This window comes from Nyctereutes procyonoides, unplaced genomic scaffold, assembly GCF_905146905.1.
Source record: "Nyctereutes procyonoides isolate TBG_1078 unplaced genomic scaffold, NYPRO_anot_genome, whole genome shotgun sequence".
NCBI classification, from domain to species: Eukaryota; Metazoa; Chordata; class Mammalia; order Carnivora; family Canidae; genus Nyctereutes; species Nyctereutes procyonoides.
Window position 1 is genome coordinate 44,895,801 of NW_026575047.1, and position 26,455 is coordinate 44,922,255.

The following is a 26,455-nucleotide window of genomic DNA, read 5'->3' on the forward strand; positions in this document are numbered from 1 at the left end:
TTTAATTTCTACAAAGCAGATGGATGTAGAATAACCTGTTGTAATAATACATTTCTCAAATTACTCCTGAGGTTTAATTTCCTTTTCATAAGTTTCTTGGCCAGTTTCTTTTCTGTGGTTGATAATCCCTGTCCTTCCCCTAGTTATCTGTGGATTTTTCTTTGATCTGTAATTCTTCTTATGTTACTGAAATTTCTCTTCTCAGTTGGTTGTCTTTTAACCTTGTTTATAATGTGGTGTATTCCTCATAATGGTAGGACTTGAACCAGAGGCAGTCCCAGGTCTCCAGGATCAGGCCCTGGGCTGAAGGCGGCACCAAACCGCTGAGCCACCCCGGCTGCCCTAATGATGTTTTACCGAAGAATGTCTGCATGGCGGGGACAGGCACTGTGAGTCCCATAGTTCATGCTGTGGGGCTGGGAGGGGTGACATCATGTATATGCACTTGGGCTAATAAGCCTCTTCTATAATGAGGGTAATTTGTCTTAGACGGTTTTTGTAAAGGTTTAGAGGAAAATTTTTGCATATGCTTGACACCTAAGCGCTTAATAAATATTAGCTACTGAATCATCGATAGAATTTAGTCTGAAAATAAGTTTTAAAAAAGGAATTTTAGTGTAGGTTGCTTTGTGTTAACAGATTTTGCTTTCACCGACAAAAAAAAAAAAAGCATCCTCTGCCAAACAGTTCAGCCATTTTGTAAATTTCAGAAAAAATAAACACCCAAGTGCTGAAATGGCAGCTCCTGGGCAGAGCACCCACAGGCTTACTTTTCTCTCATTGAAGTGTTGCTGTGCTGCCCTCTTGTGGCCATTCGGGAAACAGCGATAAAGAATTGAAACGGGGGAACTCTGGGTGGCGCAGCGGTTTGGCGCCTGCCTTTGGCCCACGGCGCGATCCAGGAGACCCGGGATCGAATCCCACGTCGGGCTCCCGGTGCATGGAGCCTGCTTCTCCCTCTGCCTGTGTCGCTGCCCCCCCCCCCGTGACTATCATAAATTAAAAAAAAAAAAAAGAATTTAAACGGGAACAATAGCTCTTACAAGGCTGCTTGCTTTCAAAGCCCAGTTGTTTTTATTTTTTTTTAATTTTTTTTAATTTTTTTTAAATTTTTTTTTTAATTTTTTATTTATGATAGTTACACACACAGAGAGAGAGAAAGAGAGGCAGAGACATAGGCAGAGGGAGAAGCAGGCTCCATGCACCAGGAGCCCGACGTGGGATTCGATCCTGGGTCTCCAGGATCACGCCCTGGGCCAAAGGCAGGCGCCAAACCGCTGCGCCACCCAGGGATCCCTCAAAGCCCAGTTGTAAAATATACTTCATCACTCCATTTTTGCCAACTTCAGTTTTAAAAAATATTTTATTTATTTATTCATGAGAGACACACACGAAGAGAGAGGCAGAGACACAGGCAGAGGGAGAAGCAGGCTCCATGCAGGGAGCCCAATGTGGGACTCGATTCCAGGACCCCAGCATCAGGCCCTGAGCTGAAGGCAGGCGCCAAACCACTGAGCCACCCAGGGATCCCCGATTTTTGCCAACTTCACAAAGGATTTTGGAGAGATACCAAATCCTTTTCTACCGACAAGTGAAAAGAGATGTTAAACTTTTTTTCATAAACATTTATTTTCAATTGGAATCCAGAAATCTGATTTTGATGAGTCCCTTTTATTATTTTTGCAGTGTATTTCCTGTGTAGTGGTTTTTCAGACTCAAATTACAAGACTTGTTTGCAAATTAGATTTTGAGTGATTTTAGGATATACTTATTTTTCATAAGGATTTTGTGTGACAGATTCCTGAATATTCCATTTTTAATTGCTTTATCACCATTAATGTCGGAAGTCAGGTAATGTTATGACTTTGTTTTGAGAGCTTATTTAAAGGATTCCCCCCTCTCCCCCAACTCCATTTGACCCATTTAGTCAAGTCTTGTGGTTTTTCCACATCTCTGGGTCTAAATTGGCATTACAAGCTACAATTAAATATTGATAATGATTTAGTATTATTATAACTAGGCATTAATAGCAAGTCAGCATAATAGTTAATCTTGTCTTTTGAAATAGATTGTCAGCGCTTTAAGTGTGGAAATATAGTTTTTTGGTTTGTAGATATTTCTTTTCTATTTTAACACTTAGAATCTTGCCCTCCTAAGAGAGAAGTATGCAAATTAATTGTTATGCCTTTATTAAGACTTTTTTTTCTTACAAAGAATATTTTTTCGGTTTTACTGAGGAAATAATTGGCATAAAACACTGTATAAATTCAAGGCATACAGGGTGGGAGTTTAATTTACATATACTAAAAAATGATTGCTACAGTAGCATCCATCCATCTATACAGTAACCTAAAGAAAAATTCTTTTCTTGTAGTGAGAATGCATGGGATTTACTTTCTTAACTTTCCCATATCTCCTACAGCAGTGTTGGCTGTAGTCATCATGTTGTATGTTACATCCCTAGTACTTACCTATCTGATAACTGAAAGTTTGTACCTTTTGTAAATACCTTTCTCTGGTTTTCTCTCCCACCACCATCTGTATCCAGTAACTCTTCAGTTTGATCTTTTTTTCTATGAGTTTTTAAAAAAGTTACTGTTTTATTTATTTGTTTTTTTAGATTCCACATCTAAGTAGGACCATACAGTATTTAGTATTTGTCTTAGTTTGTTTCCATGTCTTGGCTATGTAAGTAATGCTGCCCTGAACATGTGAACATGGAGTTAAGTATCTTTTTGAATTAGTGTTTTTGTTGTTTTGGGTATATTCCCAGAAGTGGGATTACTGGATAGTTCTAGTTTTAATTTTTTGAGTATCCTCCTTACTGTTTTCCATGGTGACTATACCAATTCACTCGCAGTGGACAAGAGTTTCCTTTTCTCCACATCCTTGCTAACTTGTTTAATCTCTTGTCTGTTTGATATGGCCATTCTAAATAGGTGTGAGGTAATATCTCATTGTGGCTTTAATTTGCATTTCCCTACTGACTAGTGATGTTGAGCATCTTCTCATATACCTGTTGATTTTTCTGTATATCTTTGGAGAAATGTCTTTTGAGGTACTTTGCTCATTTTTTAATTTATTAATTTTTAAAAAAATATTTATTCGAGAGAAAGAGTGCATGTGCATGAAGAGGGAGCAGAGGGAAAGGGAGAAGCAGGCTTCCCACTGAGCAGAGCCTGATGTGGGGCTTGATTCCAGGAACCTGGGATTATGACCTAAGCCGAAGCCAGACTGAGTCACCCAGGTGCCCCATTAACTTGTTAATTTTCAATGTATTTGCTTTTTGCTATTGAGTTGTTAGGAGTTCTTTCTATATTTTAGATATTAACTACTTAATCAGATCTATAGTTTGCAGATGTTTTTCCATTCTGTAGGTTGTCTTTTCATTTTGTTTGTGGTTTCTTTTGCTGTGCGGAAGCTTTTTAGTTTGATGTGGTCCCAGTTGAGTTTTTGATTTTCAATTTTTGATTTTGTTGTTGGTTCTTCAGATATCATATCCAAACAATCATTACCAAGACTGCTCTCAAGGAGCTTTATTTCTGTGTTTTTGTTTGGGAGTTTCATGGTCAGGACTTACATTCAAGTTTTTAATCCATTTTGCATTAATTTTTGTGAGTGAGTGAATAGGATATGGGTCCATTTTGATTCTTTTACATGTGGATTTATTCCAGCTATTACAGCACCATTTATTGAAGAGGCAGTCTTTTCTCGGTTGAATTTTCTTGGATTATTTTTTTTAAAGATTTTATTTATTTATTCATGAGAGACACAGAGAGAGATGCAGAGACACAGGCAGAGGGAGAAGCAGGCTCCATGCAGGGAACCTGACCTGGGACTTGATGCCAGGTCTCCAGGATCACATCCTGGGCTGAAGGCGATTCTTTTTTTTTTTTTTTTTTTTAAATTTTTATTTATTTATGATAGTCACATAGAATGAGAGAGAGAGAGAGGCAGAGACACAGGCAGAGGGAGAAACAGGCTCCATGCACCGGGAGCCCGACGTGGGATTCGATCCCGGGTCTCCAGGATCGCGCCCTGGGCCAAAGGCAGGCGCCAAACCGCTGCGCCACCCAGGGATCCCCTGAAGGCGATTCTAAACCGCTGGGCCACCCGGGCTGCCCTTTCTTGGATTTCTTGTCAAATATTTGTTGATTGGAGACACCTGGGTGGCTCAGTCGTTGAGCGTCTGCCTTTGGCTCAGGTCATGAACCCAGAGTTCACCGGGAGCCTGCTTTGCTTCTCCTTCTGCCTGTCTCTGCCTCTCTCTGTGTCTCTCATGAATAAATAAATAAAATCTTTAAAAAGTATATATTAGTTGATTGTGTATGGCTGGGTTTATTTCTGGGTTCTTGATTCTGTTCCCCTGATTTATTTTTCTGTTTTAATGCCACTACCATCCTGTTTTGATGCCTGTAGCTTTATAGTATAGCTTGAAATTAGGAAGTGTGATACCTCTTTTATTCTTTTTTTTCCTCAAGATTTTGGCTCTTGGGGTCTTTGGCGGTTTCATATAAATTTTAGGATTGCTTTTTCTCCTTCTATAAAAAATACCATTGAAATATTGATATGGATTGTATTGAATCTAAAGCTAGCTTTTGGTAATAGTGATATTTTAACATTATTCTTCCAATTTATGAACACGGGATACTTTTCCATTTGTGGTTTTTTTTTTTTTAAGTTTTTACTTTTAAGTAATCTTAAAAATAATAATCTGCATCTAAGGTGGGGCTTGAACTTAAAACCCGGAGATAGTCACAGGTTCCACTGACTGAACCTGCCAGGCATCTCCCCGTTTGTGTCATCTTTTATTTTTTTCATTAATGTCTTATAGTTTTCAGAGTGAGAGATCTTTCACCTCTTCAGTTAAATGTGGTCCTAAGTATTTTATGGTTGGTACTGCTATTGTAAATAGGATCAATTTCTTTCTTTCTTTTTTTTTCTGAAAATTTATTTTTAGTGTATAGAAATACTACTGATTTTTGCGTGTTAATTTTGTATCTTGCAACTTTCCTAAATTCATTGATTAGATCTAACAGTGTTTTGGTTGAATTTTTAGGATTTTCTCCTTATAAAATCATGTCATCTGCAAATAGAGACAAGTTACTTCTTTTTTAGTTACCTTGTATTTCCTTTTCTTGCCTGATTGTGCTCTAGCTAGGACTTACAGTACTGCGTTGAATCGGAGAGCTGGGAGTGGGCATACTTGTTCCTGATCTGATGGGAAAAGCTTTCAGCCTTTTCACTACTGAGTATGACATCAGCAGTGGGAAGCCTTTTTCTTCCCTTTTTTTTCCTCCTGAATATTACTTTATTAAATATGACTTGCTGGTTTCAAAAATAATTAAAAAACACCTAGTCTTACTTTCATTCACATCTTTAGCTCATTTTGCGTTGGATTGGGGGTAATTTATCCTTTGCTTTGCATTTGATTCTTTTGTCTGGATTTATTATGAACCATTTTAAATGTTAAAAAGACTAATACTTACATAATGAACAACTGTGAACTGTGAACTCGCCACTCTGCTTCAGTCCAATATCATTCTCTGATCACATCTGCCTCCTTCAACCCTAGAGGTAAGTACAATTGTGAATTTGATGTTTATTTTTTTAGAGGTTTGATTTTCATACCAATATATCTATATATATTTTTGAAATTATCTACATATATTTTTGAAATTACACAAGTAGTTCATTGTATCCGTTAGTATACTTCAAATAACTCATCAAACAGAGTAAACCACTGTTAACAGTTTGGTGATTCAAATGTTTCTGTGCATATAGATTAGGTGTTGATAGAAACATGGTTGTGTTTTTTTTTCTTAAAAGCTATTGTGTGCACTGTTAGATTTCTAGAGTCACTTTCCTACACAAACACAAATATACAGCTGCACAAGAAGCCTTATACAAGGATATTTATAGTCTATTACAGTGAGCAATTTGGAAAACTAAATATTCTAGTCAGAGATAAATATGGAAGTATATCAAGGATATTTGTAGCTTATTGGTTAAGATAATGGTTTAAGAATAGCCTAAATGTCTCATGAATAGGGGACAGATTAAATAAAATATAGAGCATCCATATTATCGTTATAGAGGCTGTCAAAGGGAGTGAGGCATCCTATGTATACACGTACCCTTATTGTGGGTGCTGGCAAGGGGATGTTTCCATCACATCTCAGCACAAAACGCTCCCAGGTTTTCCAACTAACTGGACTGTCCTGGTATCTTCAGCAGATTAATGCTATTTGTGATTTTCTGTTTGAGAATTGAATATTTTCTTTTTTTTTTTTTTTAAGATTTATTTATTTACTCAGAGAGAGAGAGAGAGAGAGAGAGAGGCAGAGACACAGGCAGAGGGAGAAGCAGGCTCCATGCAGGGAGCCCGACGTGGGACTCGATCCCTTGTCTCCAGGATCACACCCCAGGCTGCAGGCAGTGCTAAACCGCTGCACCACCGGAGTTGCCCAAGAGTTGAATATTTTCTGTTTTGTTGCTGGAGTGTTCTGTATTTCATGGAACATCCTATGGTCTTGTGACAGTTTTAGCTGGTGCTGATTTGCCAAAATGGGATTCTTGCCTTAATCTCTTGTCTGGAGATACTGAAGCAGTATAGTAATTAGAAAACTAAACCATTCATTCCAAAAAGATTGCAGAATGAATGCATATTCTAGCAAAGTCAGTGATTCCCCCTGACCTCTTCTCCAGCATTCCAGGCCCAGGGAACATCAAAGAAGACAGTTTAGCTCTCAGGAGGTGGACACACGACCAAGTTACTTGTATAGGATGGGATACATGAGAGGCAAAGGAAGCCTACATGTTAGCAACTGGGGCTTTGGAGCCTGTCCTCAAGGTTGAGATGTGTCATTGCTAAAAGTGAGAGCCAGTGGAGCGTGGTGGTTGAAACTCAGACCAAAATGAGCCTGCCCGTTTCAGTTCCCAGTGACAGTAACTGCTGTGGCAAAGTATCATGGAAGTACTTAATAGGCGCTGAGTTTAGGATTGGAGAGGGCACAGACAATTTTCCTAGAGAAGGTAATGCCTGAGGCTTCAAGAATTAGAGAGGTGCCTCACCAGCAAAGATTGAAGGTGAACAGTACTCAGGCTTACTGTGTTGTGTACAAGTGGTTCAGTAAGGCTGGAGTGGTGGGGGTGAGGGGGGAAGGAAGGGTGAATACTAGATCTTGAGAACTTGGAGAGGGAGGCCAAGGTTCCTGGGGCATGCTGAGACTGGATTTTCCCAGGGACCAGGCCCGGGTGGCCCCGGGGAGGTGGGCAGCCAGCTCTTCCTCCTCCAGGCCTATCTAATCACTCAGCTCCTTTGGCTATGTAAATACAGCCTCCAGGTACATTCCTAACACTTTTTTAAGTGGAAAGGAATTTCTTTCTAAATTCTTCTGGTGCAGAAATGCTGGAGCTGCCTCTGTACCTTTAAAACTCAGCAAATGAGGCAAAGGTAATAAATTCCAACTAGTGCCATAAATTGTGTGGTACTGATTCACTAATGAGTGCTAGCTGGGGAGAACTTTGTGTTAGAAGAGCTGGGAAGTGAAAATCTGGAAATCCTAATGTTTGGTAAGGCCTTGTCATTTATAGGGACCTGGTGTCCTGTCTGCCCTCTGGTGCTCTCATAACCTTGCCAGGATGGCACGGTTTACAAAGTGCCATGGGGGAGAGATCTAGGACAAGACCTGAGCCGTCGATGCTGAAGCCTGCTCTTGTTGCTATACTGTCCAGCCTTCGTCTTTTTATTATTTGCCAGGTGACCACCTTATGCTTGGTCACAGAGAATAAGTGATTTATGATGCCATAGTCAGCTGGATAGGTTGGCTTTTACTGTGGCCAGGGAGTCAGTCTAATGAGACCTTAGCAGTGTTGAGTCACTTATTACTGGGGTGCCTGACTGGTTTTGGACATAGTATAACAGGGAAAAGTTTTATTTTCTGAGTTGCTAAAGTTTTGAACTCCTGTGGTAAAATAAAGGATATGGGCATTAGAGCCAAGCCGGGGGCGGGCGGGGGGGTGGGGTGGGAATCCCAGCCCTGCTGTCTCATTTCTCTCGTCTTTTGCATGGGGATACTGATTCCTAATAGGGTTGTTCTGGGTAATAAGCAAAATAATACATATAAAGTCCTTCGAATAATGCTGGGTACCTGTTAGATGATTAGGCAATTAATAAGTGGTTTTACCCTTCTTCCCCGCACCCCTCCGCCTCCAACACCCTTACCCCCTCTTCAATGTCACTGATTAATTACTTCCTTATCTTTACTAAAAGGCTGCTGTGCTCTAATGTGCGTACTGTGGGTCACATGGCATTTGGGGAGTCAATCCCAGTCCCCAGTGTACTGTCTTACCCATTCTGTGGACAGGTTTGTCAAGTGATAGGCCCTCATTTCTAGTTGGGAAGGTACAGTGGTGGTAAATTCAAAGCTTCCCTTCTTTACCCCCTTGGGCTTCATGCCACATGTCTTTTCTCTCCTGCTTCCTAAACACCAGGCCCCTTCTGTTAAGTGGCTATTAACCCTGGTTCTGGGTTGCTACTTGCCTCCCTTCCTGTGCTCTGACTCTAAGCAGAAGAGTTCTGTGAACTGCCCAGGTCTTTTTGTGGAGTCTACCCAGTTTAGGTCTTTCCCTTTTTTTTTTTTTTTTAAATTTTTATTTCTTTATGATAGAGAGAGAGAGAGAGAGAGAGAGAGAGAGAGAGAGGCAGAGACATAGGCATAGGGAGAAGCAGGCTCCATGCACCGGGAGCCCGACGTGGGATTTGATCCCGGGTCTCCAGGATTGCGCCCTGGGCCAAAGGCAGGCGCCAAACCGCTGCGCCACCCAGGGATCCCTAGGTCTTTCCCTTTAAAGTAACTTCACTATTACCAGTGTGCCCCTGAATTGCTTTTTTACTTTATGGGGAGGGTATATTGCCTACTTGGCTCCCAGGGTTGATACTCCCATCTTCCATCGCCTTCTGATATTTCTGTTTTATGGCTTTTGCTATCATGTGCCTCCTTAGGTTGTTCTTTCTTGAGGGGTATTTGGAATGAGGAAGGGGTGGGATGTATGCTAGCCCATAGTGGGTCTTTATTGGATTCACATCAGACTCCGAATGCTCTTTGTGTTTGTTTTTTTCTGTTAAGTCTACCAGGTCTGGAACTCCATTGCCAGAGATTGCAAGGCAGGACCTCTGGTTGGAGTTAATGTGTGTGTGTTTTCATACTGCTCCCCAGATGAGTCTGATTTGTTGAGAACCAGTGATTGGATAATTGCAACCAGATTGCATTCTTACTCTTTGGGTAACTTTGCCTTGGTTTTGTTCTATGTTGGTTTTTTCCTTTGTGTGTGGGGGTAGAGTTGTCTTGAAGAGGAAGAGACTGATACAGAACAAATAAGACTTAGTGGATCCAGACTGATCTGGTTTCAAATCCTGCCTATGTCATTTTGGGAGACTTGCTTAATTATTTCTGAGCTTCATTTTGAGTTTTGTAAAAGATTTAATCTATATAAATTAAATGGTATATACCATCATCTAAGCACTCAGGAAATGGTAGCTACTAGGGATGTTGGGAATGATGATGGTAACATTATTTGCAATATAAGAATATAAATCTGAATTTGAAGATTTTGATTTTGTGTTACCAGAATTATTCTTTGCTGTCATTTTACTGCTTTTTAAAAATAGATTTATGTGGAATTTTTTAAAAACAGATTTATATGGTGGATCTTAAGTCTTTTTTTTTTTTTTTTTTTTTAAGTCACTCAGCATCTGAAGAAGCTTCCGGTTCAGACTCAGGCAGCCAGTCGGAGAGTGAGCAGGGCAGCGATCCAGGAAGCGGACATGGCAGTGAGTCAAATAGCAGTTCTGAGTCTTCAGAGAGCCAATCGGAATCTGAAAGTGAGTCAGCGGGTTCTAAATCCCAGCCAGTCCTTCCAGAAGCCAAAGAGAAGCCTGCCTCTAAGAAGGAACGGATAGCTGATGTGAAGAAGGTATCTACTTTGCTGTACATTAAAAATGTGCTGCTAGCTAGGACCAGTTAGCAGACCTTTGTTTCCCATGGAAAACTCAGTGGATCTGGATAATGAAAACTATAGTCACCTTTTGTAATAATATATTGTCTGTGGGTATAAACAGAGATTGCATTCCCTCCTGCTATTTGATATAGTAGACATAAGGCCATAAGGAAAATTACATGATCTGTCAAATTACAAGGCAAAAGGACAAATTTTTATAATTTTGTTTTTTGTCTTTTTAGAGTGAATGGTAGGGGGAGGGGCAGAAAGAGAGGGAGAGAAAGAGAGAGAAAGAAAATCTTAAGCAGGCTCCATACCCAGCACGGAGCTGGACATGGAGCTTGATCTCATGACCCTGAGATCATGACCTGAGCTGAAATCAAGAGTTGGACGCTTAATGGACTGTGCCACCCAGGTGCCCCTATAGTTTGGTTTTTAACATTTAAAAAGGGTAATAGTCAATACTGAAGAATACCAGAGAGAATCACTGACAGATGATTATGCAATGCAGTTGTAAAGCTTAGTGATGGATGATAATTTTAGAATAAGGGCAGTTTTTCTTATCTGAAGGATAGAAGAAAAATATTTCTCATAGGGAAAAAAGTTATCTGCATTTAGGCAATGTAGGTATTGTTCACTTAACAAAAGAGTTCTCTCTTTTTTTTTTTTTTAAGATTTTATTTATTTATTCATGAGAGACACAGAGGCAGAGGGAGAAGCAGGCTCCTCGAGGGGAGCCCGAGGTGGGACTCGATCCCAGGACCCTGGGACCATGCCCTGAGCCGAAGGCAGATGCACAACCACTGAGCCACCCAGGCATCCCAACAGAAGAGTCTTCTAGCAAAGAATGCAAAGAGACAAAATTGAAACGCAGAGTGTGCTCTCATTGGTGCACAAACTTTGGAGTGCAATCCTTTTGGTGAAAAACGAATGACTTGACCTAATTAATCACAAGAATACAGCTGATCTTTTAAAATTTTGTTGAGACCATTGCATTTGAATCACTGAAAATACAAAAGAATATTCTTTTAGGAATTTAAAAATAAAATGGCCTAATGAAATTAAAAGCTATTATGCTATATCAGTTTTTATTCTTCTAAGATAGAAATCTTCTGAGGTCTCAGATTTTTTGTAGTAGTACAGACAATTTTAAATTACCTGCAGGTTCTGTAGAATAGCTTCAACAGATGTGCTGTGAGGGGTAGGGAAATGAGAGCTATCCTTGTTGCTTCACTCAACAGAGGAGTGACTTTCAGATACTAAAGTATTGCACCGTGTTGTCTGCTTAGTGTGGGTAGACCTTTCACAGAGAGAATTCAAAAAGACCCTGCATGTAGAAGCACCACTTAGAGATTTTGCTCTGAGTATCACTAACCTCAGAGACTTATTACGCAGGCTTGTAGCAGAAGGCATTGCTTGTGTGATCTTCAGCGTGTCATGTATCATGCTGGAGCCTGGTTTTCTCTGTATCTAGATCAAGTGCTCTTTTCAGAACACCACAATACACTTTTGAAGGAATGGTAAAGGAAGGAAAAAATCTGAATATAACTTTCATCTGTGCAGTGGAGTGTTCTTAACTTGCAGAGATTAAAGGAAAACAGATGCCATTACTTAACATAGTGCTTAAAACTTCACTGAAACTGTGTTGACCACCAGGATTCACAGCTGTTAAGTTTTAAGACCTTATATAACTTTATATAAAAAAAATAAAAGGTAACTAAGAAAGAAGGGAAATCATTGCTAAGATCGATTTCAAAATAGAAGTATGGGTTCAGGCAGAAACATTCAGATAAACTTACAAAATTAAAGTGATCAATTCCAAAAAGTTAGTAGTAAGATTAACAAATGGATGGATGTACTAACCAGTTAGAAGGATTGGATTGTGACTTTAATGATGCTATTCTAAAATGAGAATTTCTGAGGAAGGCTCTCTGTTTCCTATATACATGTCCCTTTACATGGTAGCTCTCTAATTGAAGGGTTGGATTAGATATTGTAGCCCTCAAAAGGACAGAGATGAACTCAGGATGATTTTAGTATGTGTATATTATAGTATCTCCTATAATACAGTCCCAGCCTGAATGCCTAATATCTTAAACGATAAAACTAATTAATGTAGGTTTTTTTAAGTGATATAGCCGTCCCAGTTTATAAAAGCTTAAAATATCTGTTCTGAGTAAAGTCATTTCATAGCTCTAGCAAAAGCTGAAAAGGGGTCGAGGTTGGGGTTGGCATGGCTACAGTAAACTTTTTTTGTCCTCTTCCTTTCTCTTCTAGATTTGTTCAGTGTTCTGCCTCTGTCGCCTACATTTTCTGCCACTTGATTATTCCTAACTCTTTCTGGTTGGACCTTTTGTCCTCTCCACTCTCAGATTATTTTAAGGCGATTATGGATTTGTCACTTTTATAAACTGAGAACACTGGATTACATAATTAAATTGGATTCTTTTCCTAAAATGACTTTTCCTGGAACATCTTTCTTGTTTTCTTTGAAGGCCTTGGTTTTCTTCAGCTTACTTGGCATTTTTTTTTTTTTTTTAAAGGTACTTTGGCAATATCCTCCCTTGCCTGAGTGACATTCTGTTTTTCTGGGTTGTCTTTCATCAATTTTGTCTTTTTTGGGGTCCATTTTTCCACATACTTCATGAGTCTCAACCAGTGGTTTCTCCTCTGGCCTCACTTTGTAAATATTTTAATGATATATTAGCTGTCACCTGTATTTTGACAACAAACTCACATTTCTAATCTTGGCTATCAGGCATTTCTTCCACATTTTTTTAACATCTTCATTTCAGTGTTCCACAGCCCATCCAAATTCATTTTGGCTCCTTGTGACTGATTTCATTAAGAGAATACATGATACACTTGGTAGTAGTTATCTGTGGGAAGGAGAGTGAGATTTGGGGTTTATAGACTCTCATTGTTAGAGGTCTTTTTTACATTTTTTTATAGATTTGTTGAGTATTTTTATACAATGATTTGGTATATTGTGAAGAAAAGAAACCTTTTTCTCCAACTAATCTCTCCTTTCAACTTTATTTTTTTATTTTAAGGTCTTATTTTATTTAAGTAATCTTTGCATGCATGCAACAAGGGGCTTGAACTCAGAACCCTGAGATTAAGAGTTGCATGTGACTGAGTCAACCAGGGGTCCCTACTTTTTTTTTTTGGATTGCTAGTGAGGATTGTTATTGAAAATCAAATCCTGAAGGCAAAGGGTAATTACTGTTGAAGAGTAAAACAGAGTGTTCCAGAGAATGAGGGGTGGTGGTGCTTATTCTGAGGACTTGTAGCTAAGTGTCAGAAATGACTATTATCCATGTTTCTGGCATGTTATGTATCCTGAGGATTTTAAAGAAATACACAAATGTCCTGAGTTTTACTTAAAATTAGACATGTTGGGGCCCTGGTGGTTTTTTGAATTCTCAGATGGATCAATACACAGTCAAGAGCTGAAACTGGAAGGCATTAGGGAGTTAAAATTCATCAGTAAAGATTCTGTATTGTTTAACTGTATGTTTATATTTTAATGACGAGTAAGCAGTGTGCCATGTAGTTTAAGTTCGAACGAACTTCATTCAGTAACGAAGAGACATTGTTAAACTTTACTGTGTTCCAGGATAATACAGATGGTACTTTATTATCTTTAAACAAAGCTAGTAAGAAACAAGCCTTTTGATACTTAGTTATTTGAATTTTCTTAGATGGAAATACATGTTCTAGTGATGAAAATAGTTAATGGGGATCAAGAAAAAAGGATTCACACATGGTCTATTAATTTTACAGATGTGGGAAGAATATCCTGATGTTTATGGGGTTAGGCGGTCAAACCGAAGCAGACAAGAACCATCACGATTTAATATTAAGGAGGAGGTAAGAAAAATAAATGTTTTAAGGGGATACATTTAAACTCCTTATCTTATCATTTTCAACTCTGGTTGTGTATGTTATCATTAACATGACTGAACATTATGCCTCAGTTAGTGACTCTTATGTGAGGTTTTTCAACCTAGAACTGCGAGGAAAACCACAGGTGGCTTTTAAAGAAAGAACTTTCCCAGAAAGATTATATTGTCATAATATTTTAGGAGAGTGTTAGAGTATTCTGCAGTATTGGTTTCACATTTGTATTTTCATTTTTTTTAATGTTTATGGATTTCAAGTGAAATTGATTATCTCAGCAGGTTTACCTTTAAAATACCTAGTTTCTAAATCTATATTTTGTTAAAGAGTCACTTGCATGGTAAATGTGATAATGGACATACTTTCAGATCTATTTCTGAGAAGGGAAGGAGAGTTTGTTTAACTTAAGTAATGTGTTTTAGTTACTTAAAACTAAATATAGTACATATTTCACACATATTTACTCGGATATAATTGAGAGAGATTAAATGGATTGATGATTTTTTAAAAATTGGTATTATGTACTGGGTTCTGTGGTTTCTATAGCATCAGACTTTTCTCATCTTTCTCAGTTTGTGTGGTATTTTTTTTATCAATTTTTACCTCTGTATTTTATAGACCAGTCTGAAGAGATGCTCTTTTATGTCTCAGTGAAATACCCCCTTCCTGCATTCTTAGGAGGACTTTGCTATTCTTAACTTTGTAACATCTTTCTGATGAAAGTTAAATATTAATATCCAGAGGTTAGTGAGTGGAGGTGGGTTTTGGTAAATGTACTTTACAGATCAACTGGACTGTTAACATCCACATTGCATTCAAGGTGTTTTATTTTTGATGACCTGTGAGCTGGTTTGCCTCAGCTTTCTTTTTCCATAGTGTCTAGGATTAGATTCCTGACCTATGTTTAACAACCAGTCGCATGGTTGTGTCAGTCTTTTCCTTTTTTGTGTGTAAATTAACAGGTTCTCGCTAGGGCACAAGACTAACAGCAATAGGAATATTTGCCAGTTTGCCCAATTTGGGGGGAAAAGAGCTTTGAGATGTTTCTGACTAATGAACTTTCCTTGGCTTAGTGCTGTCATCAGAGCACTGTTGGCTGACGATTGAACATGCTCTTCAGTGAGTCTGAAATAGAGTATATCAGTAGGTCACCACCTTTAATGGTACACTAGATGTGGCATTTTCACATGATATTCTAGATCTGCAGTATCCTGTATGGTTGCCACTAACATGTGGCTTTTAAAATTTGTATTAATTAAAGTCCAGTAAAAGGAAAGATACCTTTCCTTTGTCGCACTAGACACATTCAGGGGCTCAGCAGTCACACGTGGCTGCTGGTCACTAGATTGAACCCTGCAGGGACAGAAAGAACATTTCCATTATCACAGAGAATTTTATCAGACTGTGCCTTGTAGAAGTCAAGCGGTGTTAGAGGTAACCACATTGTAACAAATTAATTTTCAAAGGAAAATAAGAGTGAGAACCACCAAACACAGATTTCTTTTGTCTGAGAAGCTCATACTGAATAATGTTATTATTGAGTAAATTGTTGAACCAGGGGGTTGTGTTGTCCCTAAGAACTGTGAATTAAAGTCTGTGATCATTTTTCCCCCCCTCACACACTGAAGGCAAGTAGCGGGTCTGAGAGTGGGAGCCCAAAAAGAAGAGGCCAGAGGCAGCTGAAGAAACAGTAAGTATTTTCATGGGGCACTTATTTCACCCAGGAGTTTCGAGAATGTCCACTTGTCTGGGGCTGTTATTGCTGTGTTGTAGTCCACCCTGGGTCCCAGAGCCCCTTGCTCCTCTTGCTGTCATGGGCTCTTGTCCCTGTGACCTGCTGCCTTGGCAGCCTCTGAAGCTCAGATTCCCTATCTCGTGTGTGTGCCACCTGGGTACCCCGTTAACCTGGTTGTTTTTCTTTAAATGTGCACAGATTCTCTTCTGGTTGAGCAAGGAACAAATTTAGATTTGCTGTTTTTCATTTGTTCTTTTTGTGGGTGTGGCAAATTTATATTGATTGGGCAAAGACACCCAATGTAGTGTGAAATTTCATCTTGTTACCATATGATTTTAATACTGTAGTTCCCAAGCTAGAAAATTTTAATTCTTGGGCTTATGTGAAATTCCTTTAGGACCTAGATTATATATAATTTTTAAATTTTACAAATTCTACTTAAGGTGAAAAGTAATTTGCCTTTTTTGGGGGGAGGGAGAATTTAAAAGTCCTATTTGGAGCGGGTATGGATCTGACAGTTTGAATTCTACATCCTGTCTCCTCAGGGACTGCACTTGAAAATGTAGATATTAAAAACCTGGCAGATAGGGCAGCCCTGGTGACTCAGGGGTTTAATGCCGCCTTCACCCCAGGGTGTGATCCTGAAGACCCGGGATCGAGTCCCACGTCAGGCTCCCTACATGGAGCCTGCTTCTCCCTCTGCCTGTGTCTCTGTCTCTGTCTCTCTCCCTCTGTGTGTTTCTCATGAATAAATAAATAAAATCTTAAAACAAAAACCAAACACCACCTGGCAGATAAATTCAGGGTCTCTTGTGGTAAATAATTGTGGAATCTTAAAATAGAGCCCATTTATGTATATTCTCTGTCCTAAAATATTAATTCTGCATAATAAGTATTTGACCTAAGGCAAAGGAGTTTGAATTTTTTAAACTCTTTTTCTCATTTCTAAAATAGAGTAATACTTGTTCTGCCAACCTAACAGGGTTGCTGGAAACTATGCTAAGAAAAGTCAAGTAGTTTTGCCATCCCCAGAACACCTGCAATTTTCATTTGTGTTTTAAGTATTTAGTTAGATTTGGAGGAGAAACTGTAGGCAAGCCTGTATTTCTTGGCATCTTAGAAGGCTTTTGTTCTACTCCAATCTCATGGCCTGCTTGGGGGACTTATTTTGGTCTAATGGCCTTTTGGAGCCTTTTGGGAAGTCCATGCATATGCTCTTTCCTCCACCATCTGCCTATGTTCTACTGGTCTCTTGGCTGGGATCTAAATGGTGCTGTGCTTGAAAACCTCCACATCCTGCTTTAATGGCCTTCTCTGGGTGTCCAGAAAGCCCACTGGCCCCTGTACTTCTTTTCCTTCTGTCAATCCTAAGAGTTTTCTAAAGTTGATGGCCCTCAGAGACCTTCTTTCCCCTAAGTAGAACTTTAGTTCCTCCTAGGGAGGTGTATGTTCTGTAAGGCTGCTTCCCCACCCCAGGCCTTAGGAACTTAGTGGGAGCTGAGGAGTTCCTATCAGGCATATTTGTTGGGGCACTGGGCTAGCCTCCCTGCCATCATCTGGGCGGCAGGTTGGGAACTGGGGCTTATGGGGAGCTCTTCTGAGTCTGTTTAATTCGTAGAATTAGAGGAGGTGCTATAGTTTTAAGGCATAGCACTACAAGGGGCCCTCTGTTACCTGAGCAAGCTTAACAGAACCTAGTGTTTGGGCACAACGGATTTCAGAATTGAGAGACTCTAAGGGAGCGGAGATTCTGAAATATTAGCACAGGGAAATGCTTTTCTGAAACCCTGCAGACTGTACCACAGATTTTGAAGCTTTTTAAAAGGAGCTATTTTTGTTAACGTTTTTGTTTTTTTGAAATTGTAACTTTATGAAGGTTCTAAGAATAAAAATAGTACAAGAAATGCCTGTGTACTTTGCGTAGAATTACACTGGTTAGCATTTTTGCCCCATTTGCTTTATTGTTGGTTCTTTCTTTGTGTGTGTGTGTGTGTGTGTATATATATATATATATATGCGTATATATACATATATGCATGCACATATTTTTTTCTGAACCATGTAAGACTAAAATTGACATACATTATGGCCTTTTATCTTTAAATACTGAAGTGTGGACTCCCTAAGAAGAATATTCTCTTTCATAAGCACAGAATAATTTTAATATAGATTTAACTTTGCTAAAATTCTTTGTGTAATTCATATTCCCATTTTGTTAATTGAACCAATAATGTCTTTTTATAACATTTCAGGCTGCCACTGCAGCGTTTTGTCTGGGGTTAGATGCTGTGTATTATTGGTCATGTTTCCTTAGAGCACTTTCACAGTGCTTTCACACTTTGCTTTTATGACCTTGGCATTTTTGAAGAACAGTCATAGGGATTAACTCCCCAGAGTCATAATGTGAATTAGCATTTTAAAAATGTAGAAGTAAAGCAGTATAATGCTTCTGTACAATATTGGGAACATTTTTAAAATTAGTTGGCAATGTTAAAAATTTGAGAAATGATGCTTTTAAGAATCCAGATTTCTAGCTGCTTCTGAGAAAATCTGTTAGTGATGGCCCCCGTAACAGTGGTCTTTGTAACCTTCTGATGGACTTGGGGGTTTTCCATTTGACCCCATTTAGAGTCCTTACCTATTTGAGATTATAACCCCTGACCTAGTCATATAAACCAATAAATTTTTAAATTTTATTTAACCTACTCCTGCTGTTTTGATCACTGAACTCTCTTCCATGCAGTACTTTTTTTTTTTAATATTTATTTTTTTTAAATTTATGATAGACATAGAGAGAGGGAGAGGCAAAGACACAGGCAGAGGGAGAAGTAGGCTCCATGCTGGGAGCCCGATGCGGGACTCGATCCCGGGACTCCAGGATCGCGCCCTGGGCCAAAGGCAGGCGTGAAACCGCTGAGCTACCCAGGGATCCCCTTCCAAGCAGTACTTATTTAATGTTGCCAAGTTTGTGAAGTGTTGTATAGGATTTTTGCTGACTCATTATGGTCCCTTCAGTGCTTCAGACTACTCTCTAGAATTGTTCTAGAATCTTCTCTCCAACTGGAATAAGAAAAAAATGTGTTAGCCATAAATCACTTGAAGTTTTTCTTCTGGAGGAGTTATTTTTTTCTCTTTAGTGCTTTGAATTGGAACTCTTTGACAAACGCATGACACAGTGGAGGAGAATCTGTTAGCCCCAGATTATCATTTTTCATTGGAACTTGCTCCTGAATGGGGTTCTCTCTGGTAAAACGTACTGAAAATAACTGAAATTAAGCAGTTCTTTTCTTCTTTGCCTGATCTGCCTTCTAATGTAGAGGAGAAAGGAATCGCCTTCTTTGGGCTCTTACAGATAGTTACTAAGAAGCATCGTTAATTCTTGGCCAGAGTTTAGGCCTGTTTTATTTACAAATGAATTTTGTTCATTCCCTCCTTCACAACTGTTTATTTATTTTTTAAAACATTTATTTATTCATAGAGACACAGCTAGAGAGAGAGGCAGAGGGAGAAGCAGGCACCATGCAGGGAGCCCGATGTGGGACACAATCCCGGGTCTCCAGGATCACGCCCCTGGCTGTAGGCGGCGCTAAACCGCTGTGCCACCAGGGCTGCCCGCACAACTGTTTAGATTTGATTTGTGTCTTAGGGTCTGTGTTCTGCCGAACACCTTTTTCCAATAAAGGAAGAAAACTATACCTAGTTAGCTTGGATTCTCACTTTTTTATGTCTATTTCCATTGTCTTGGGGCCTCAGTGGCTAAATCTTAATATTTTTCTTCCCAATTCTGACAATTTTGGTAAAGAAAAAATTTCAGTGATTCCCCTTTAGGGAATCTTAGGGAATCTCATGATGCTCTCTTAGAGCTGGGTCTGGCAATTCAAGTCTCCTTTGAAATACAAAAAAATTTTTAATTACAATATTGTATTTTGGATAACTCCTCATTGTACTCTGACTTGTAGTGTATGGCATAGTCAAGGAGTCATCCTCATAAATTTTTTTTTTTAAGATTTTATTTATTTATTCATGAGAGACAGAGAGAGAGAGGCAGAGACACAGGCAGAGGGAGAAGCAGGCTTCACGCAGGGATCCTGATGTAGGACTCAATCCCGGGACTCCAGAATCATGCCCTGGGCTGAAGGCAGGTGCTAAACCTCTGAGCCACCCAGGGATCCCCATAAAATTTGTATTATGTATAAGAAACCAGTGATCTAGGAGAGCCCTTGACATCCACAAGGTTGAGAAGTAAATCGTTTTGTAACTGATCACTTTTCTCATCTCTTTATACAAAGTGACTTACCTAACTTACTTTTCCTCCTGTTCTTGAAAGTTAATAGAAAATTTAAAACAATCCAGCCAATTTCAAATATATGTGCAAACTATAACCCAGTTAGGCCTTTTAAGCCTTTGAGTTCAGATCCTCTCAGAATGTGCAAGCCTGGTGTTTCCTGATTTCTGTGGTCTTCAGTGGGGTATGATGGAGAGAAGGATGGCTGGAGGTTTGACATGTTATGACAAACACCTTGTTTTCACTGGGCTTTGGTTTCCTTCTTTAAGAGGAAGCCTTTGGGCCAGTTTATTTGCTCAGTTTTTGTACATTTCTCATACTGGAAGATTCTGAGTCTTCCTGATTGTCCATAAGTATATAAACCTGCAATTTTAAGTGGAAAACTCTAGCCTCAGCACGGATTCTGTCAAGTTGACTGCCATTTTAGTCTCTTATTAAAGTTGTAGAAGTGGACCTCCTTAGCTGCCCAGATTTAGATTCTCAGTTCCTGTGGAGTTATGTAAATTACAGTTAATATTTGACTGTGGATCTTTCCCATCTGACCCGCTCTCCCTTACATCTTAGTTGTTTATGTTCTCTCCAGGTTCTTTCCTGTGAAGTCACATCTCTACTTAGGCTATGTGAGCCCCTTCCAAGAGGTTAACTGTTCTGGACTTGGTCTAAGGAAGATTGTAGCTGCATGTACCAAGCCCCCAGCACCTGGAGACATCTTCCCTCCTTCCTTCCTAACCATCCCCTTCTATTCCTTTGATTTCTTAGCAAACATTTATTGTACTAAGTTCTAGAAAGGAGACTAAGACAGGTGCCCAGAGAGTAGTTAGACAGAAGGAGGTGTTTGTTTTTAAGAGAGATGGAAGGATATTAGGCAACATTAATAGGCCTCAGTGTCTTAGCAGTCTGCTTCCAAAGTACCTACCTGTCTGTTAGACTGATAGGGTTTATTTTTAAATTATTTCTTTATTTAACAAAGGAGTATCTCCCTCCATTTGTTTGCCTTTGTGGTAAGCTCTGGTACAAAGATGAGCAGAAGTGGGCCTGCCCAGAAGCAGTCCCCTACTCCCAGGGCAATGGGTATTAAACAAACATGCCAGTTGAACTTGAGTGCTGTACATAGACATGCTCTACTGCCTTCTCACTCATCCTAGAGTCTCCATTCACTTAGGTGTAGGGTGGCTCAGGAGTTGGTACATAAGCCACCTTCTGGCAATAAATTTCCATTATTCCTTTGACCTATTCTCCTGTGAAGAATGACTTTGTGATTCTCTAATAGTTGTCTTTAGTATAAGCTTATTTCCTAGTCATGGACCCAGAGGCACAGAGGTAATTGTTTTGGAAAATCTCAGGTACTGGGAAGCCTGGCAGGTACTTTATCGCCTGCCTTCAGCCCAGGGTGTGATCCTGGATTCCTGGGATCGAGTCCCACATCGGGCTCCCTGCATGGAGCCTGCTTCTCCCTCTGCCTGTGTCTCTGCCTCTCTCTCTCTCTCTCTCTCTCTCTCTCTCTCTCTCTCTCTCTCTCTCTCTCGTGTGTGTCTCTCATGAATAAATAAATAAAATCTTTTAAAAAACAAATAAAAGAAACAAAAAACAAAACAAAATCTCAGGTACTTGGCTTTGAGTTTCAGTGTCGTTTTTCTTTTGGGTATTCATGCCCAGTGGCTATTATATGTTCCTTCTTCTCTAGAAATGAGCTAAGTCCCACATTTGGTCTTTAAGTAAACCTCAAAAACTGGGGTGGTAGGAAAGACCTATAAGGTATGGCTCTTGAATGCCCTCTTGAGATCTCAAGGAGCAAAGGAACACCTGCTGTATCTAATAATTACTAAAAACTGCATTTTTAGCTGAACAGATTATTTAGTAGGTAGTAGGTTTACTAGTGAAAAATAATTTTAGAGACTGTTTAATCAAATATATTTTAAAGATGTTAAAATATGTAGCATAGTAGTTCTAGAATGAGTCTATAACCAGTATTAGCATCAGCTTTGAATTTGTTAAGATTCAAATTTTGAAGCCACTTATTAATGACGTACTGAATCAGAAACTGTGGCTGTGGTCCAGAAATTTGTTTAGTAAGTCCTTTAGGTGGTTCTGATCATCTTAATTTGAGAACCATTGGTCTAATTTATATTACAGCTTCAATCTGTTCAAGAATAGTAGTAAATAAAAATAATAGTAAATAAAAGTAGAATATGAGAAATTTAACTGCTATCCCCCACCCAGAATAGTTTAAAAAATACTTCTTCAGTTTACATTTTCATTTATTTTTGTTACCAGAAAAAAAATAGGAAAAGATAATAACAGCCAGAATTTAAGTGGAGCTAGAATAAACTTTAGCTAAATACTAAAACATACATGTTCTGCCTTTTGGAGAGTACAGTTGAAATTAATTTTGTCAGATTCTTCAAACTATATTATCTTCAGGAGTTCTTTTAGAAAAAAAAATCATTTTGTTTTGCTTTTGATCACAGAGAAAAATGGAAACGGGAGCCCTCAGAAGATGAACAGGAGCAAGGCACCAGTGCAGAGAGCGAAGCAGAGCAAAAGAAAGTGAAAGCCAGAAGACCTGTCCCCAGAAGGTGCAGTGTTTACTTGAAGATCTCTGCTTCTGGTGGCGCTTAATTTGCGTTAGATGGAGGATGATGCAGTGCTTAGAATGACAGCCTTAATGGATGGGATACATGTTACGATTCTGGGCTTTGGAAGTCTGGTTCACTTCTTGCTGGGCTACCTCGTTAGCAAGTGATTAGATGATGGGGATGTTACACTTGACTGGGTATTTGCATGGTATGTTGTGCAGGGCAAAGCTTCTGTTTCTTACCCCATGGCATACTGGTTATTAGGGGTGGATATATCTTCTGCTTTTAAAAAACCTCCCTGTGTATTTGTGTAGCATGCAGGCTCTTTTTGGGAGAAGACATTCCTAAGTTTAAAACACTGGCTGGTTGAACACATTCTTCACTATTTATTACCTTGTTCTTAGAATCTAGCATTAAGCAGAGAATCTGATTGTGCAGAGAAAGAAGTTGGCCGAGGTGGCAAGAGACTGGTAATTTTTGGTCAGATGTCAGTAGCGGAGAGAGGTACTGCTGTTGGGAAAAGGAAGGTGGGAGGCAGAGAAAAATAGCAGGGAAATTTACCTCTCAGTATTGCTTTAGGATGGGGTTGACTAGCCAGATCCTACTCACCACCTATTTCTGTAGGGCTTGCAAGTTAAGTATAGATTTTGTAAATAAACATTTATAGTTTGATGATAGGGAACACTAAATTTGAACCTCAGTTAAGTGAAATTAATTCAAAAAGAATTCTGTTCTTATTAGCTGTGTATCTGTACTGAGTGATGATTGAGTTTTGTTAATAAACATTGTGTGAAAACTTACTTTCCCTTGTTATGTAAGTACCTGTGTAGTGGCCTCAGTTTTGCCTCTTGTCTGGGAAAGCCAAAATTGTTTATTATGTGCTAGCCATTTGTGGCAAAACATTTGCCTACTTCTGACTTAGGATATTGTACACCAGTCCCACCCCAGCAGGGAAATTTGTCATCTGAGTTTGGTCTCTTTTGGTCCAAATTTAAGCTCACAGGACTAGGAAGCTACTTTAGCTTTCTCTTTTAGAGTTTACCTGTCATTTATTGAGTAGTTGATTATCTGTCTCTGTAGTGTTGTTTGTGGAAGGTACAAGAGAAACAGGGTTTTGAGTTTCCATCTCCCTCTGCCTCCTTTCACCTTTCTACCATGGGTAGAATATTTGGGAATTTCCTTCTGAGAGTATCTGGGCTGTGGCCCCCAATCCTGATTGTAAGTGGGAGTCACCTGTGGAGCATCTCCTCAGCCTGTTCTGCTGGTCTGTGGAAGGGCACGCGCTCTCATGTTGTCTTTCAGGTATATTTTGTACACATGTAACACAAATACATGTGTAGTGATTTCTTATCTTTTGCTCCTTTTATATAGATAGAATTTCATGCATCTTGTTCTGCATTTTTCTTTCGTTCTCTTGGAAATCATTTCATATCAGTTCTTGGATTTTTTTTTTTTTGTGGCTACCTAGTATTCTGTTCAGTGAACTGATTCCCAGTTGATGAAGACTTAGAGTTTAAAAAAAAAAAAGACTTAGAGTTTTTCTAATCTTTTATTATTGCAAACAGTACTACAGTGAATACCTTATGCCCGTATCTGTAAGATCAATTCTCAGAAGTAAAATTGTTAACATTTGTGAGTTTGATAGATATTTTCAAATTGCCCACCAAAGAGATACCATCAGCAACATGTTGCGTATGTATTTTTATATCCGATAGCACTGAGGAATAGTTGAGAACCATTGCCTGAGAATCCACTGCATCTTCTGTATATGATTGGGGATTCTCAGCATTAGAATCACTTTTGTGTTGAAAATGCAGATTTTCTAGTCAGTTAGAATCTCAGCAAGTGGGACCCAGAAATACATATTTCTGACACTCCACAGGTTAATCTTATTTGTGTACTGCTACTCTGGGAAATTATAAAGATGTGAAATAGACACCAAGGGATAGAGTGAAAACTTTGCCATTTTTCTTTTCTGATTTTAGAACAGTGCCCAAACCTCGTGTTAAAAAGCAGCCTAAGACTCAGCGTGGCAAGAGAAAAAGACAGGATTCTTCTGATGATGATGATGAAGACGATGAAGCTCCTAAGAGGCAGACTCGGCGCAGAGCAGCTAAAAATGTTAGGTGGGTGATGGCTTCATGTGAGGGTGATAGTGTAGTTGGTTAGAGCTTGGTCCTGGTAAGTCCAGGATGTTGCATTTGAAAGGCAAAAGTAATGACCTGTATCTGGAGGTTGTGCTCAGAAATCTGATCAGAGTTCTTGCAGAAGGAATGGTGTGGACCTTTGGGAATGTGGAAGGAATAGCAGTGACTTATTTCAGGCCTTCATTTGTGGAAAGAAAACTGCTTCAGGTTATGTTCTGTTGAGATGACTTAGTGATGCTCTCTTCATTTCATATCATCCTTTCTCAGGAAAGATGCTTGGATTGTATTCTCACTTCTAAATTGCTCCTTTAATCAGATTCTCCTGAGGGTCACCTTACATACTTGGGTGCCATAGTTTTATTAAGTTTTCTAATAGGGTATGAAACATTAGTAGGAAATAAAACACTGGAAGGGACACATGCAGGCATCAAGATTTTACTTTATAGGAGTCGAAGGGCATTTCATTTTCTTCTAGAGGATACACAGGTTTCTTCTGGTCTACTTAGAGATGGTGAAGCTAAGTCCTGGAGATCCTAACCTGTCCATATGTCCAGATATGATGCCACAGCTAGGGATTAGGTGCAGAGTATGCTGACATATAGTTAGCCCTTCTTCCTCCTGCACTTGTACATTCAGGAGTGTTTTTCTCACATGTAACTCCTAAACCATTTGTTGCCTATTTATTGTAGAGGTTACATTTTCATATTTTATTACCAGGAAGTATGTTAGTTGTAGTTTTCAACACTTTGAGAATACCTAAATTTCATATTCTGTTCACTGATAAAATACAGGGTTCAAACATTCAGTCTTAGAAGTAACTGCTTCCTTTGTGCTTAATAAAAGAGTAACTTTTTTTCATTTATCATGCATTTTCTTTGTAGTTGTTCCCTCGTTTCTGTGGTCATGATCTCCTATCACAAAAGGAAAGCATAGCCATGTCCTTGGAGTTGTGTGTATCTTACTTACACAAATCACTACAAAATGTAGTCTGGTTTTATTTTGAACTGTGATTGAGCCTTCCTGCAGTTCTTTGTGGACATGCATAACTACTTAAGTAGGAAAAAAGGAACTCTGAGCCCACTTTAACTGTGGCTGATCTTAAGACAACATGGAGCCAAAAGGGTATAGTTCTTTAATGGTGATATATTTAATGTTGTTTAAGTCTGAAACGGTAGCTTCTCATTTATTTGGCATTATTCCTCATGCAGTTACAAGGAAGATGATGACTTTGAGACCGACTCTGATGACCTCATTGAGATGACTGGAGAAGGAGCCGATGAGCAGCAGGATAACAGTGAAACTATTGAAAAGGTCTTAGATTCAAGGCTGGGAAAGAAAGGAGGTATGTATCTTTGGGAAGCAAATTACTTCTTATATCTGCTCAGCGAGGTCCAAATCTTGTGTATTTTTAGCTCTGAGATGAATTTTGGTCCATGCTTACATTGGTTGTGAAATGTGGATTTTTTTTTCTTTATCAAGTCTTAATTTAAATTTTAATTAGTTAACATACAGTGTAATATTAGTGTCAGGTATACCATATAGTGATTCAGCACTTCCATGGATCATCTCATGCTCATCAGAAGTGCACTCCTTCATTCTCATTACCTGTTTGACCCATCCTCGCCTACCTGCCTCCATTCTGGCAACTAACCATCAGCTTTTCTCTATAGTCAGGAGTCTGTTTTTTTATTTGCATCTCCCCCCCCCCCCCCATCTGTTTTGTTTCTTAAACTCCACATAAGTGAAGTTATATGGTACTTGTCCCTCTCTGACGTATTTCACTGAGCGTAATACTCTCCGGATGCAT

The 26,455-nt window shown here is 39.1% G+C and overlaps 1 protein-coding gene across 5 annotated transcripts in view; it reads left to right on the forward strand.

The window, feature by feature from the left end:
* The window catches only part of CHD2 (chromodomain helicase DNA binding protein 2), a 121,088-nt gene that overhangs the window by 14,137 nt on the left and 80,496 nt on the right, over positions 1 to 26,455 (forward strand). For all 5 annotated transcript variants that reach the window (XM_055326039.1, XM_055326042.1, XM_055326041.1 and 2 more), the window contains 6 exons: positions 9,747 to 9,978; positions 13,789 to 13,875; positions 15,534 to 15,595; positions 22,394 to 22,501; positions 24,487 to 24,627; positions 25,857 to 25,990. In XM_055326039.1, coding sequence (XP_055182014.1) covers positions 9,747 to 9,978; positions 13,789 to 13,875; positions 15,534 to 15,595; positions 22,394 to 22,501; positions 24,487 to 24,627; positions 25,857 to 25,990 — 764 coding nt within the window. The remainder of the gene's footprint in view (positions 1 to 9,746; positions 9,979 to 13,788; positions 13,876 to 15,533; positions 15,596 to 22,393; positions 22,502 to 24,486; positions 24,628 to 25,856; positions 25,991 to 26,455) is intronic.